The 15,380-nt window shown below is 42.3% G+C and overlaps 3 protein-coding genes across 5 annotated transcripts; 2 read left to right on the top strand and 1 right to left on the bottom strand.

The window, feature by feature from the left end:
• The first annotated feature begins 1,633 nt into the window (after nt 1-1,633).
• On the top strand, nt 1,634-5,762 carry akap17a (A kinase (PRKA) anchor protein 17A). Of its 3 annotated transcripts, XR_003440469.2 has the most exons (6): nt 1,634-1,792; nt 2,188-2,950; nt 3,185-3,333; nt 3,698-3,938; nt 4,152-5,338; nt 5,383-5,762. XR_003440469.2 is itself a non-coding variant. In XM_027145440.2 (5 exons), exons 2-5 carry the CDS (start codon nt 2,195-2,197, stop codon nt 4,830-4,832), a joined length of 1,827 nt encoding a protein of 608 aa, XP_027001241.1. In that variant the 5' UTR covers nt 1,634-1,792; nt 2,188-2,194; the 3' UTR covers nt 4,833-5,762. The 3 variants fall into 3 exon arrangements, 2 of the variants coding, with proteins under 2 accessions (XP_027001241.1, XP_047671174.1); XM_027145440.2 differs by having other exon boundaries at nt 4,152-5,762; XM_047815218.1 differs by having other exon boundaries at nt 1,638-1,792; nt 2,128-2,950; nt 4,152-5,762.
• Nucleotides 5,763-5,820: 58 nt separating this feature from the next.
• On the top strand, nt 5,821-12,334 carry asmt (acetylserotonin O-methyltransferase). Its single transcript, XM_027145443.2, has 8 exons — nt 5,821-6,755; nt 6,917-7,094; nt 7,953-8,082; nt 8,178-8,246; nt 9,495-9,613; nt 10,139-10,279; nt 10,825-10,947; nt 11,318-12,334. The coding sequence occupies exons 1-8, from the start codon at nt 6,678-6,680 to the stop codon at nt 11,572-11,574; spliced, it is 1,095 nt and encodes a 364-aa protein (XP_027001244.2). The 5' UTR covers nt 5,821-6,677; the 3' UTR covers nt 11,575-12,334.
• A 1,090-nt stretch (nt 12,335-13,424) lies between these two features.
• LOC113642105 (trypsin inhibitor ClTI-1-like) lies at nt 13,425-15,380 on the bottom strand. The gene is made up of 4 exons (XM_027145434.2): nt 15,244-15,380; nt 14,906-14,943; nt 14,702-14,811; nt 13,425-13,931 (listed from the first exon to the last, which is right to left on the bottom strand). Exons 1-4 carry the CDS (start codon nt 15,290-15,292, stop codon nt 13,877-13,879), a joined length of 252 nt encoding a protein of 83 aa, XP_027001235.1. The 5' UTR covers nt 15,293-15,380; the 3' UTR covers nt 13,425-13,876.

Raw genomic sequence — 15,380 nt, 5'->3', positions numbered from 1 at the left:
GTTAAACACCCTTTTACACTAAAAACAATTTTTAAAAAATGCTGCTGGTTTTTAACATTGTATTGTAAGTTATTGTTTATTTAATAAAACTGAGTTAAAAAAATCTCTGATGAAAGTCTGGTGAGAAAGTCTGTTGTAATAACCAGGTAATTAACACTCCATATGGATAATAAACACTCCATGAGGTAATTAACACTTCATTACAATAACACTTCATAAAAATAATTAACACTCCATAAGAATAATAAACACTCCATAACAATAATTAACACTCCATATGGATAATAAAAACATGAGGTAATTAACACTTCAGAACAATAATTAACACGCCATAAGAATAATTGACACTCCATATGGATAATAAACACTCAATAACAATAACACTCCATAAGGTAATTAACACTCATATGGATAATTAACACTCCATAAGAATAGTAAACACTCCATAACAATAATTAACACTCCATATGGATAATAAAAACATGAGGTAATTAACACTTCAGAACAATAATTAACACTCCATATGAATAATTAACACTCCATATGAATAATTAACACTCCATATGAATAATTAACACTCCATATGGATAATAAACACTCAATAACAATAACACTCCATAAGGTAATTAACACTCATAGGGATAATTAACACTCATAGGGATAATTAACACTATAATTAACAGTGTAAACGTGTATTTATAATTTCGATTTTAGTCTTAATTAGACATTTAATGTTAAATTATATTCCACAGTACATGTTCTGTACCGTCTACGATTTCATTTAGCAAACTATTTAAAATCACAATTTTTCTAAAGACATCTCAGTCATCTCCCCATGCCTCGGGGGTTTCCTCCGGGTACTCCGGTTTCCTCCCCCGGTCCAAAGACATGCATGGTAGGTTGATTGGCATCTCTTGAAAATTGTCCGTGGTGTGTGTGCTGTGAGTGTGTGAGTGAATGAGTGTGTGTGTGTGTGTGTGTGTGTGTGTGTGTGTGTGTGTGTGTGTGTGTGTGTGTGTGTGTGTGTGTGTGCCCTGTGATGGGTTGGCACTCCGTCCAGGGTGTATCCTGCCTCGATGCCCGATGACGCCTGAGATAGGCACAGGCTCCCCGTGACCCGAGAAGTTCGGATAAGCGGTAGGAGATGAATAAATGAATGAATGAATGAATGAATGAATGAATGAATGAATGAATGAATGAATGAACGTCCCAGTCATCGGTCAGCGCGCCATCTAGTGGCCCGTGATGGTATTACAACGCGGTGTCCTGTGTGTTCTGGTCACAAACTGGGATTTAGGTCTATTTTTACATAATTATTATAAAAACTATACTTATTATAATTTATATCAACAGCGAGCTTTTATGACTATTATATTATATATGAATATGTTACTAATGACGTGATAATAATAATACTTATAATAATAATATTATAATAACAATTACAATTACAATTAATAAATTACAATATAATAATATAAAATAACCACGTGTAGAGTTTATATAAAAAATACGTGTTTATATTCTTAGATTTATGCTGAAAAATAACAAAATATTTTTAACAAAAAAACAGAAAATACAAAAAAAAAATAAGTTAAAAATGAGTTGCCGGACGGCGCTTCCGGGGGAACGACTTCCGGGTTTTCTGTGACGTCCCCGGAAGTGGCCTGCACCATGACGGTTTTGTGTACATCACGTTATGGAGGACGATTTGAGGATGTGAAGAAGCAAAGTGTCGGGACTGAAAACACTGACTGAAGATTCCTGCAGCTGCTTCTCCACAAACATCTCGGTAAAGTTCACACCTGTAACTGCGAGGTGATTTACTGCAGTGTACCGAATAGCGGAGCTGCTAGCTTAATGCTAAGTGATGTAGCTGCTAATACAGTGAGAGTTTAACACGTTTTGTGACGTGACTCACGCGCAACAACACGACGTTCACGTGCGTTATTGTTCATCATCTCTCACTGCACGGTTTAAGTGTGTGATCAGTTCTGCGGTTTATCGCGATATTTTACACGATATTTTGTTCTCAGGTTTATAAATAATGATGTGGAGAATTTCTGCAGTCACGTGACAGCTGTTTGTAAACAAACACAATATTCTGTTCTCTCACTGTACACACAGGGTTAAGGGTCAGGGGTCACCATAAGGACCTGATTATTTCACCTCTTTTCTTCTCTTCAGTGTCACCATGACGACGATCGTCCACGACGCCTCAGAGTCTGTGCTCCTGTGTCGAGAACACAACTTGTACTTAAAACCCATCGCCAAGATGACCATCAGCGTGTCGCTCCCTCAGCTCAAGCTGCCTGGGAAATCGATCTCCAACTGGGAGGTGATGGAGCGCCTGAAGAACATGGTTCACCCTGAGCAGTTTTCCTCACTGCGGATCTCCAAAAGCACCATGGATTACATCCGCTTTGAGGGGGAGGCGGAGAACAAGAGCGCCGTCAAGCGATTTTTATCCAACTTGGATGGGAAGTGTATCAAACTCAGTGGCTTCACCGACGTCCTGAAGGTGCGTGCTGCTGAAACTAAGATGGACTTTCCAACACGTCACGATTGGGACTCATTTTTCAGAGACGCTAAGGACATGAATGAGACGGTCCCGGGTGAGAGACCGGACACCGTCCATCTTGAAGGACTTCCATGTAAGTGGTTTGCTCTGAAAGACGCTTCGTCAGACAAACCTTCAGAAGAAACACTGAAGTGTGTGTTTGAAAAATTCGGGAAGATCCGGAACGTCGACATTCCCATGCTCGATCCGTACAGAGAGGAAATGACGGGAAAGAACTTCAACACCTTCTCGTTCGGCGGCCATTTAAACTTCGAAGGTTACGTCCAGTACGAGGATCACACAGGGTTTGTGAGGGCAATGAGCTCACTGCGAGGGATGAAGCTGCTCTATAAGGGGGAGGACGGGAAGGCCATGGCCTGCGGGATTAAGGTACATCCTGCTTCCTGACCTTCAGACTCGCAGTTCCCTTTATAAGAAGGTTTGGACTTAATCACAGCAGATTGTCTCGTGCCTTATTAGGGACGTATAATAAGAGCAGACTGATTTAACTGAGATGTTTCTCACAGCTTACAGTGCTCCGTATCAGGAGCTTCATCATTCTTCATCATTATTGTTGTGATTATTATATTTAAAGCTGATTAATATTCACTGAATCTCCTCCAGGTGAGCTTCGACACCACCAAACACCTGAGCGACTCCTCACTGAAGAAGCGACACCAGGAGCGCTTGAAGCTTCAGGAGCTGGAAAGGCAGAGAGAGGAGCAGAAAAGAAGAGAGAAGGAAGAGGAGGAGAGGCGCAGGGATGAAGAACGGTAGGGCTGCACATCATTATAGTTTTAGTGTGTGTTGGAACTAATTTGTGTTTTATTACAGGGTTCCTCCTGTACACCACCTCAGGTTATGTCTCTGACTCTGTGTGTGTGTGTGTGTGTGTGTGTGTGTGTGTGTGTGTGTGTGTGTGTGTGTGTGTCAGTGTATATATATGTGTGTATATGTATGTGTGTATATATGTGTGTGTGTGTGTGTATATGTGAGTGTGTATGTATATATGTGAGTGTGTGTGTGTGTGTGTGTGTGTGTGTGTGTGTGTGTGTGTGTGTGTCTCGACTCCCCACACAAACCAGTGAGTGTCGCCCTACAACTTGTGTTTGTTCTGTTGTGATGTTCTTGCTGTAGAAAGCAGCGCGAGCTGGAGGAGGAAGAGAAGGAAAAGCGCAGAGAGGAGAAGCTGCGTAAACGAGAGCAGAAGCTGAAGGAGCGCGAGGAGAAGAAGAACCAGAAAAAAGTGAGGAAGCAGCAGGAGGAAGAGCAAAAGAAACTTCACCAGAAAATTGCCATGGAGGAGAGGAAGCTGCTGCTGGTGCAGAGGAACCTCCAGTCCATCCGGCTCATCGCTGAGCTGCTGAGCAGAGCCAAGGTTAGATGTTTTATCTCTTTATAGTTACCTTTAGCTCCCAAACAGGAGGAAGGTTTTTACAGAACAAACAGAATTCTTTCTTTTTTTTAAGGTGGAGATTTGAGCTGTTACTATAGAAACAGTTCAGTGTGATTATGGACCTTTGTATACTTCACACGTGAGCTAGCATTAGTGTGTGGTGTAGATGATCTGCTGAATGTGTTTGTTTCTCAGGCTTTAAGGCAGCAGGAGCTGGAGCGAGAGAAGGCTGAACTCGCACGCTTGCAGAAAGAGGCAGAGATTCAGCGCCAGCAGGAGGCAGAGCTTCGGCTACAACAGGAGGCAGAGCTGAGACGGGTGGAGGGTGAAAAGGCTCGAGCTCTGGAGCTCCAGAGAAAAGAAAGAGAGCTGAGGGACCGATTGCTGGAGAACCTTCTGAAAAAAAGCACCAATCAGGGGGTGGGGTCTAATGGGGATGTGCAGACGTGGGAGGGGCCCAGTACTGAACTGCCCAAGGGGGAGGAGCCAAACAAAATCAGCACCTCTGTCACTAGGGTTCACCACGAGAGCAAATCGCGGAAAGAGGAGGAGCAAGGAACATCGAGAGATTGGAAACGCAGCTGTGGGAGGAGCCAAAGTCAGAATAGGAGTGGCCAGAGGAGGAGCAGTAATCGACGTCACCAAGATGGACGAAGTCGAAGCGGGAGCGGTCAGAGACGGAGCAGGAGGACCGCCCGTGGGCGGAGCTTGAGCAGGAGCAGGAGTCGACGGCGGCATAGCCAGGATAGGAGGGGCCAAAAAAAGAGTGGGCGTGGCCACAGGTACAGCCATGGGCGGAGCAGCAGTAGCAGTAGTGGAAGGAGCACAAGTCACTCTTCCAGTCGAGGGCGGAGTCGGCGAGCCAGACGACACTAAATGCTGAAGTTATTGAAAAAAAATGTAGTAGATAGGGAAAAAAACATGCTAATGATTAGCGCTAATATCGTGAATATGGTGTTAATGTGGTGCTGATTAAACCCTGGAGTCACTTCAGGTGGAAGCTACAGAGTAAAACATGACGATTACAGCAGAAGTTAGCATGAGAATGTAGAGCGCTAGCTTTCTTCATGACTTCAACAGGTTTATGAGCTCCCGGTTTTGTTCTTCATACATTAGCTTCTTCCTCCTGACTGAAACGGCCCTTAAAACACAATCACAACTCACTCCAGTTAATTAGAGTTAAACGCTTTCCCCATGTCGTGTACATTAGCATGCTAACTGTGTGGTGTTTACACGGTTACTCAGCACCATGTGGGTGACGTGATCAGTGTTACAGAGGAACCACCTGAGACACGAAGAGCAAGCGGAGATTCTCCACAGTTCTGTTGTGTGGAGTTTTATAGCTCAGGTTCACTTTCTAATGTCTTTGTCCAGTTCAGAAGGTCTGGACCTGTCAGTAACATCAGGATCTTCATGTATTCAGAAGGTCTGGACCTGTCAGTAACATCAGGATCTTCATGTATTCAGAAGGTCTGGACCTGTCAGTAACATCAGGATCTTCATGTTTTCCTTTCACTCGTTTCGTGCTGTTTCTTGCTTTTAGACAAAAGCCAAAGATATTTTGTTGGTTCTTTGTAATTTTTTATTTTCTATAAATAAACCACCACCATTTTGTGATCTTGAGGATAAAAATGTTTCTGCTGCGTTAATGTAAGCGTCGATTGACGGTTTTAGTGCAGAGAAGATCAGAAGAACTGAAGTGTGTGTATTTTGTGTTACAGATGGAATTCCTCATGACGGTTTAATCTGTTTGTTGGTCAGATTTCTGTTTGAACAAAAAATAATAAATCTTCTCTGAAGTCATTACATTTATTTCTGTTATTTCAGATTGGAATCTGTGGAGCTCTGAGTTCTGTACAACACACACACACACACACACACACACAGGGTCAGTGTGAGTTTGTTCTTTGTGTTTGCTGTTAATTCATGAAGGATTTTCTTTAAGATTCTGTTCTAAGCTCACAGTCATGATGAGTCCTGAGTCCTGCTTCACCTTCTGTTCCTCAGCTCCTCCTGCTGACTGACAGAAACTCCTCCATCTAATCAGCAGAGAGATAATCCTGCTCTTCTCGCCTGTATATCGGGACGCGTCCCAGATCTTAACACTTCACATGATTATAAACGGATCCTTCACAGCCAGATCCTCGTTTCTGGTGACTCTGATTTTAAAGCAATAATGTAGACTTTAGTATGAAGAGTTAATTATAAATATCTTCACCGTTGTGATCAGCTTCATCACCACGATCAAGTCAAGAAGCTTTTAGTGTCATTTCCACTATATAGCTGACGCAGTACATTACAGTGAAATGAAGACATTTCTTCAGGACCAAACACTAAATCCATCACCTGGTCTTGGTTCCAATCCACTCTGGGATTTGTTCTTGGTTTGTATGTGAGATTCTGCTTCAGTGTATCACTAATCATCATCATCATCATTACATTACTTGTTTATTAAAGTGCTGATGACTGAATCCGTCCCAATCTGACCGGTGTGAACTGGTTTGCTGCACACTGACATGCACACGTTCACCAGAGACCTGAATAATGTGAGGATTCGACCCACAGCGTGTGTTTAATGAGAAGTACTTCTGCTTGTTCAGCCTTTCAGAAGGTCCAATAAGCTGAAGTAATCTGATTATTCCCCCTGTTCACCTGTCTCTTAAACACACACACACACGTACACACACACAAGCCTGAGTGAACCAGGACACACACACACACATGAACATGGCTATAGCTAAAGAAGACATTTATCCTCAGAAGATTCTGGACTACATGGAGGGTTTCATGGTGTCGAAGGTAACAGATTAGTAAATGTTTCACCGGCTCTATTTTAGCCCTCGATGTTCATGGACGCACGTTTCACTTTTACACTAGTCTTGCACGAGGACGAGTTTCTTCAGCTCTTTATTATTAGGATCAGGAGCAAACTCACTCTGTTCATTTCTGCTTTTGTGTAGACTCTGTTTGTGTCATGTGAGTTAGGAGTGTTTGACCACCTGCACGCCTCGGACCACCCGCTGACCGCTGAGGAAGTGGCACAAGAATTGGGAACAAATAAAGATGCAACAGAACGACTTTTATCAGCTTGTGTTGGACTCGAACTCCTAATCACACAGTCAGATGAAAAAGGACAAGGTACGCTCTCTTACTTTCATGTAGAAACTGTAATGCTATAAGAAGAATGCCGAATATTACTATAAAAACCTGCATTATAACATTTACCTTTGAAGAAACTCCACAAAAGTAAAACTTGTAAATAATGTAAGGATGAGAACAGCTGTGTGTAGAGAAGGGAGGCCAATAAAGCCTCTGGACATGGACTACCCCAGTGGGCTTGTCAGATGTTCAGGGGTCTCAAGCTCCTTAGCTTTGTCCCAGAGGATGGAAGTGATTGAGCAGGTGGGTGGAGAGGACGGTCCTATTAACACCAACATGTTGTAGCCTATCAAGTAAAATAACATGATCAGTGGTGTCAAAAACTGCACTAAGATCAAGTAACACCAGCAAGGAGACACAACCCTGATCTGAGACCAGTAACAGGTCATTTACCACTTTAACCAGCGCTGTCTCTGTGCTGTATGATGCCTAAATCCTATGTAGTTTCCTACGTAATAATTCTGTTCTGTTCAAAACTTGTTTAAAAGCTCGACTCTGCTCGCTGTCCTCGCTGTCGGCTCTGACTCCCACCTCAGACAAGTTTCACCTCAACCATAAATAGCAGTTTGTGAAGAAGCATCTCAGCTGATAGGACAGAGTGTCGTCACCTGCCAAGTCCTTCACTTGTTCACCGGGCATCTTGTTTATAAAGAGGTCTAGACTGTAGTTCTACTTGTGATGTTTCTGGAGTTTCCACTAAATCAGTTGTAAAACCTGGAGAAACCTCGGAAGCTCCTGTATGACTCCGTACTGTAGCTGCTCCAGATTTCAGTCCTGTCTGTGATCGTCTAACAAAATACTGTGACAGAAAATATTTTATAAATGTTTGTGTCCAAGCTGTTTACAGTAACACAGATATGTCCACCATGTTTCTGACGAAATCGAGCCCCCGATCTCTTCATCACTCCATCGAGTACTGCTCCAACACTATTTACCTGTGCTGGCGTTACCTGAAGGACGCAGTCAGGTGAGAAACCAAAGTGCCTTGTGCACCACTGGATATAAAGCAGGGAAACATTCTTCTGTGTATGAAACATCATTTAAACTGTTTTGTTGCTTTAGAGAGGGAAGGAATCAGTATGAGAAAGCGTTCGGTGTAAACTCCAAGGATCTGTTTGAAGCCCTGTACAGGTGAGTATGTGGGTGGAGGAACTTTGTGAATGTGGAGACGTGGGATTACGTTATAGATGCTGAAACTTTTAAAAGCATAAAAATGATGCTAATATTCTGGTGGTAATTTTGCTGCTTGTGATATTTCTGTACATAAATAACAACCTTTATCAGATGCCCTTATCCAGAAGTGCTTTATTCTTGTTTTAAACATCCTTTTGCCACTTTACTGGGCCAAGGACTAACAATACTAACCAGTTCCTGTGTATACAGGTTATGACAGATTAGTACAGGTTATGACAGGTTAGTACAGGTTATGACAGGTTAGTACAGGTTATGACAGGTTATGACAGGTTATGACAGGTTAGTACAGGTTATGACAGGTTATGACAGGTTAGTACAGGTTAAGACAGAAAAAGAGAGTTCATTCCACCACCAAAATACCATGATGCATGCCTTTCTTGTTCCCCTGGGGATTGTGGTGCCATGTTAGAGGATCAGAGGGAGCATGGGGCCATATGGGGTGATATAATGCTTTAAGACAGGACACAGTGGGTGTGTTTTTGGCTTTGTAGTCAAGCATCAGTGTTTAAAATCTGATGGAGCAGCAAAAGGCAGCCAGTGAAGTGAGCGGTGATAGAAAAGGTGAAAGCATTTCTGTAGCTGAATTCTTTATCAGTTGTAAGGGTCAGATGGTGGCCAGAGGCAGAAAATCCATGAGTGAGATCCAGATCTCGAAAGGTACTGAACGAGTACCCGAGTGGCTTCTGTGGATAGAAATGGCCAGTTCATCCTAATCTTGGTAAGGTGAGATGGACAGTCTAACATTAGCAGTGACAGAAGGTGAGTTGTGAGAGTTGTCTGGGACATCAGAAGATCTGAACATGATGATGCAGCTCCAGGTCAGTGTCGAGTGTCATCATAATAGCAATGATATGAAAGCCTGTGTGATAATATGACCTCATTGGGAGAGCTGATGAGGGCCAGCACTGACCTTTTGGGTCTGTACGAAGCTGATGTGGATCCCTTCCATGTATCATATAATTCAGTGAAGCTGTGCCATGACTAAGGCTTATGAGAATGGACGAGAGTCTTATGGATGACTCAAACACTGATGAAAAGTCAAGGAGGATGAGGACCAGTAACAGTTTGGCTGATTTAGTTGCATGAAGCTTCACAATTAAGAGCCGTTGGTGACTATTCTGTAAGTCTGAAGTTAGTCATTAGTGATAAGTTTGTAGCTGAACAAGTTACATGTTTGTATTAAAGGTCTGAGGAGGAAATGGTGAAGTTTATGCAGCTGATGAACTCCATCTGGAATGTTTGTGGTCGAGATGTGATCAGTGCCTTCAACCTTTCTCAGTTCAGGAGCATCTGTGATCTCGGAGGTACAGCTCATATTCTGTTGGAGACCTGCTCATGGATATCTGCAGTGTTACAGCTCCATGAGGAGTGATCAGTCCTTTCCTCATACAACATCATTTTAATGGAATTTAACAGCATGTAGTTTACTTTAAATCTGTAATAAAAAAGATTTCCCACTATCCCACTTTATTGTTACACTCAACCCCATAGAAGGGGGTAACAAGTCAAAGGTGGATGTGTTCATATTGGCTGAGAGCAGCGTGGATGATTGTGTGACTGAGTACTATTGTGTTTGCACAGATAAAGTCTGTCTGTGTCTCAGATGGAAATATATAGGCTTAGTCAGATTGTTATTAGTGTTTATTAGCTGATTAAATAAAAACAGCTACTTTTTGGTTTTATTTTACAAAGTATGGAAATTGGCCACTAGGTGGCGCCACAGTGTCTCATATTCTTTCTTTGTGTATTAACTGCTATGTCTTACTGCAGGTTTTGTGGTATCTAACAATTAGAATTAAGTACAATTACAATAAACCTTTGTGTTTCAGGCTGCAGTGGAGCTCTGGCGAAACAGTGTGTGTCGATCTTCCCCACGTGTGAAGTCACCATCTTTGATTTGCCGAAAGTCATACGAATGTGTCGCAAACACTTCCTGTTTACGGAGCACGAGAGAATATTGTTCCATGAAGGTAGAAAATAATCCTGACTTAAATAATGACCTACAAACGGAGTGTTGAATTTCCCTCAAATACAAACTGTGTGTAAGGAACAGAAGAGTGAGATGTGAATGTGACCAATCAGAACTCAGCAATAATGTGGTGTAATGAAATAAATCACTTAACTGCTTCTTTTTATCACAGTTAAGTCTGTGTGTGTGTGTGTGTGTGTGTGTGTGTGTGTGTGTGTTTGTTTGTTTGTTTCTGTGTGTGTGTGTGTGTGTGTGTGTGTGTGTGTGTGTGTGTGTGTGTGTGTGTGTTTGTTTCTGTGTATGTATGTGTGTGTGTGTGTTTGTTTCTGTGTGTGTGTGTGTGTGTGTGTGTGTGTGTGTGTGTGTTTGTTTCTGTGTATGTATGTGTGTGTGTGTGTGTGTGTGTGTGTTTCTCTGTGTGTGTGTGTGTGTGTGTGTGTGTGTGTGTGTGTGTGTGTGTGTGTGTGTGTGTGTTTGTGTGTGTGTGTGTGTGTGTGTGTGTGTGTGTGTGTGTGTGTGTGTGTGTGTGTGTGTGTGTGTATGTAGGAGACTTTTTTAAGGATAATCTTCCTGAAGCTGATCTTTACATCCTGGCCAGGATTCTGCACGACTGGACAGATGAGCGGTGTGTAGAGCTGCTGAACAAAGTTTACCAAGCTTGCAGGCCAGGTATACACACACACACACACACACACACACACACACACACACACACACACACACACACACACAGAAACACACACACACACACACATACATACATACACAGAAACACACACACACACAGAAACACACACACATACACACATACACAGAAACACACACACAGAAACAAACACACACACACACAGAGAAACACACACACACACACACACACACACACACACACACACACACACACACACACACAAATAGTTTATGGGATTTAACCAGTCAGTGGTGTTTGCTGTCTTTCCTCTGAGGACTGTATTGATGATAATGATGTGTGTGTGTGTGTGTGTGTGTGTGTGTGTGTGTGTGTGTGTGTGTGTGTGTGTAGGAGGCGGTGTGTTAGTGATCGAGTCGCTCCTTTATGAAGATAAGAGCGGTCCTCTCTCCACTCAGCTGTACACACTGAACATGCTGGTTCAGACTGAGGGTCGAGAGCGCCGAGCGTCTGAGTACACACACCTGCTCAATGCTGCTGGCTTCACAGACACACATGTTCACATGACGGGGAAACTCTACCACAGCATCCTCGCTCGCAAACAGACACCAGGGTCTACCATCACAGACGAAAAGATGGATGTTATTTGAGAGCTCTGTTTCTTTAATAAGTATTTAAACAGCTGTAACTTTTATGTTGAAGTCCTTTTCATATACATCTGTATGGAGCTTTTATTCTGTAACTCCAGCTGGGTCATTAATGTGGTCCCCACAATATGATTTATTTCTTGTTTTGTGGTGATCAGGACTTAATGTCCTCATGATCGCTGCATGGACCCCATAGTTAATATGTAATGGATTATTAAAGCTTTAAGCCTTTATTCTCATAAACACTGTCAGTTTATTGTGTGTTCTGTTGTACATTTATTACACAATGGTGTTTTGTGTGAATGTATAGTTGTGTGCTGTGAGAGCTTGTGGACGCTCTGTTTCCTCTTTCAGCTCTATTAACGCTCTGTATCTAAAAGCAGCTCCTACAATTAACCTGTGGTGACTTTAACTGTGCTCTCAGGACCAGAGGCCTGCTGGGTAACTGCAGTGTTGTGTGTGTGTGTGTGTGTGTGTGTGTGTGTGTGTGTGTACACTCAGTGTATTGTCTACTGTACACATCAGTCAGTAGGAAGAATGAGGACAGCTGAACAAACCACCACTGTTACCATGGTAACATGATTCATATAAGGGTTACACACCCAACACGATCCCAGTTTGTTGACGTCTCATTAAAGTCCCTGATATAAATAGGAGTGAGACCAGATGAGCCGGTATGATGTGTTAAACACCGGTATGTCAAGAAGTTTGTTGTGAAACTTCATTCCATTTGTTGTGTCAGGAAACATTTAGTCAGACTTTAAAGAGCGTTTGGGAAATTTACTAGGTTTTGTTTGTTTCTCGTTTTGATAGTAAATCTGTGTGTGTGTAGTAAATCTGTGTGTTTGTGTGTAGTAAATCTGTGTGTAGTAAATCTGTGTGTGTAGTAAATCTGTGTGTGTAGTAAATCTGTGTGTGTGTAGTAAATCTGTGTTTGTGTGTAGTAAATCTGTGTGTGTGTAGTAAATCTGTGTTTGTGTGTAGTAAATCTGTGTGTGTGTAGTAAATCTGTGTGTGTAGTAAATCTGTGTGTGTAGTAAATCTGTGTGTGTGTAGTAAATCTGTGTTTGTGTGTAGTAAATCTGTGTGTGTAGTAAATCTGTGTGTGTAGTAAATCTGTGTGTGTGTAGTAAATCTGTGTGTTTGTGTGTAGTAAATCTGTGTGTGTAGTAAATCTGTGTGTGTAGTAAATCTGTGTGTGTGTAGTAAATCTGTGTGTTTGTGTGTAGTAAATCTGTGTGTGTAGTAAATCTGTGTGTGTAGTAAATCTGTGTGTGTAGTAAATCTGTGTGTGTAGTAAATCTGTGTGTGTTTAGTGTCTGTGCAGCTTTATGCTCCATGGACATTAAATATCAGTTATTTATTAATGATATTTTAGACTGAATGTATTATAATGATGTCTTCTGTAGAAATGGTGTGTAAACATTACAGGGAACTGCTCGTAAATCCAAATCTTTTATTTGGATTGTATTTCATTTAACTAAATAATAAAATAAAACATTTTTACTGTAAGTTAATCTCAGGTTCCACGTCCATACCATCCTTTATTCGTCATCACAACAGCCGTGTGATGTAACGCACCATCGTCTCTCTGTTTACTGCTCAGATTAAGTCCATCTGGGTCACTGACACTGACAGGATTTTCTCATTTACTGTTTACATTTTATTGGTCAAGGTTAGTTCACCACATCAGGTGGTACATCCCCAGAGAAAAACATCAAAATGTGGTCGTTTTAGAATAATGTTCGAGTCTGTGTTATTTCAAGCCGACTGATTCACTGTAAATGTGTCCGAGTAAATATCTGTCTAATCTCACGGTAAATCTGTACAATTAGGACAGAAGTGCTGACAAACACGTTTATATCACATTTATTTAATATGTTTTACATGTGAAAGGAAAAGATTTATTCAACATTTTATTCATAGATTTATTATATAAATATTACACCAAAACAAGAAAAAGGGGAAAACATCATGTCATGAGAAGGGATTTTATCTCTTGTGTCTTATTCTAAGTTTACTAGAAAACAGAAAGTTATTAAAGAATCTTATATCACACTTTAGGAGTATTTTCTGTGAATATTTCATTCTTTAGCCACAATCATGTGTGCTAGCATTCGTGCGTACAGCAGATGCTGTGCAATTAAAATAAAATAAAGATTAAAATTGTTTCCTACACTGATGGATGTTTAGTCGTATGGTTTGTAACTCGAGGCACTTGCTCATGGCTCTCATACACGGTGTCTGTAAATAAAGTCCTAGTAAAGGTAGAATAGAGGGTTGTTGATGATGTCATTGAGTGACACTACACAGAGTCGCACCTTCCCATTTTCACCACAAGCAGATTCTTGTTTTGCTGCCTGTAGAAATAAAAAACAAACACTTAAAGCTGTGAAAACTGAAACCTAAGGGTTAGGGGTTAGGGGTTGGGGTTGGGGTTTGGGGTTTGGGGGTTGGGGTTGGGGTATAGGGGATGGGGTTAGGGTTAGGGGTAAGTGTTAGGGGTTAGGGGATAGGGTTAGGGGATGGGGTTAGGGTTTGGGGTTAGGGGTTAGGGGTTAGGGGATGGGGTTAGGGGTTAGGGGATGGGGTTAGGGGATAGGGTTAGGGTTAGGGGATAGGGTTAGGGGATGGGGTTAGGGTTAGGGGATGGGGTTAGGGGATAGGGTTAGGGTTAGGGGATAGGGTTAGTGTTAGGGTTAGTGTTAGGGGATAGGGTTAGGGGATGGGGTTAGGGGTTAGGGGATGGGGTTAGGGGTAAGGGTTAGTCGATAGGGTTAGGGTTAGGGGTTAGGGGATGGGGTTAAAGGTAAGGGTTAGGGGATGGGGTTAGGGGTAAGGGTTAGGGGATAGGGTTAGGGTTAGGGGATAGGGTTAGGGGATGGGGTTAGGGTTAGGGGATAGGGTTAGGGTTAGGGGATAGGGTTAGGGGATGGGGTTAGGGTTAGGGGATGGGGTTAGGGTTAGGGGTTAGGGTTAGCATTAGGGTTAGCTAACACACATACAGTTGCTAACCCAACCCTAACCTGAACTAACTCCACTACATCATACTGAGACTTTCAACATGTGTGTGGGGTTTAAACTTTCTTTAAGTTTCATCCATCCTTCCCTCATCCACTCCTCAGCCTACCTGCTTGCCACACACAGCGTACACTCATTTCCGTACGTTATCCCGTCATCGGCACACACTTCCATCAGTTCACGTGTACACGCATCAGTCACATACTTCTCACAGTTCGCCTGTGAACAAAAACATCACGACACACACGTTATATGCACAGAATTAAAGCATTTGTTTCTGCTCTTTTACTTCGGCACAACATTTGCATATCACCTGTCTGGGTGTGTTGCTGTCATCTGCTGCCGTGAGAGCTGGAACAAAAGGGGAAACACTGGATCACGTAACCGAACAAGGCAAACAGGTCTGTAAGTGTGGAATGTGCAGCTGAAAGGCTCCAGGAGAACTAAATAACCAGGACAGTAAGCTGTATCTCGTACTGTCTCACGAAGGACAATACTAAACCCTGATCATCAACCAAACACCTTCTGTAGTATTAAGAAGTATCTAAAAGTTAAAGCTGCACTACATGGACATTTCCCTTAATGGGTAAAAGATAGAAAGTGACAATGATGAGTTTATTCTTCAGTGTCAGTAATCAGAGTCGTACTCACCGACCACACAGACGAGAACAGACACACTGAGCAGGAAACACAGCTTCATGGTGGATGTGTGAGTGTGTGTGTGTGTGTGTGTGTGTGTGTGAGTGAGTGTGTGAGAGAGAAGTGAGAAATATCTACCTGAGTCAGGT

The sequence above is a fragment of the Tachysurus fulvidraco genome, chromosome 6 (assembly GCF_022655615.1).
Source record: "Tachysurus fulvidraco isolate hzauxx_2018 chromosome 6, HZAU_PFXX_2.0, whole genome shotgun sequence".
NCBI lineage: Eukaryota > Metazoa > Chordata > Actinopteri > Siluriformes > Bagridae > Tachysurus > Tachysurus fulvidraco.
Note: the sequence above shows the minus strand (reverse complement) of the source record. Positions and strands in the feature narration are given on the sequence as shown.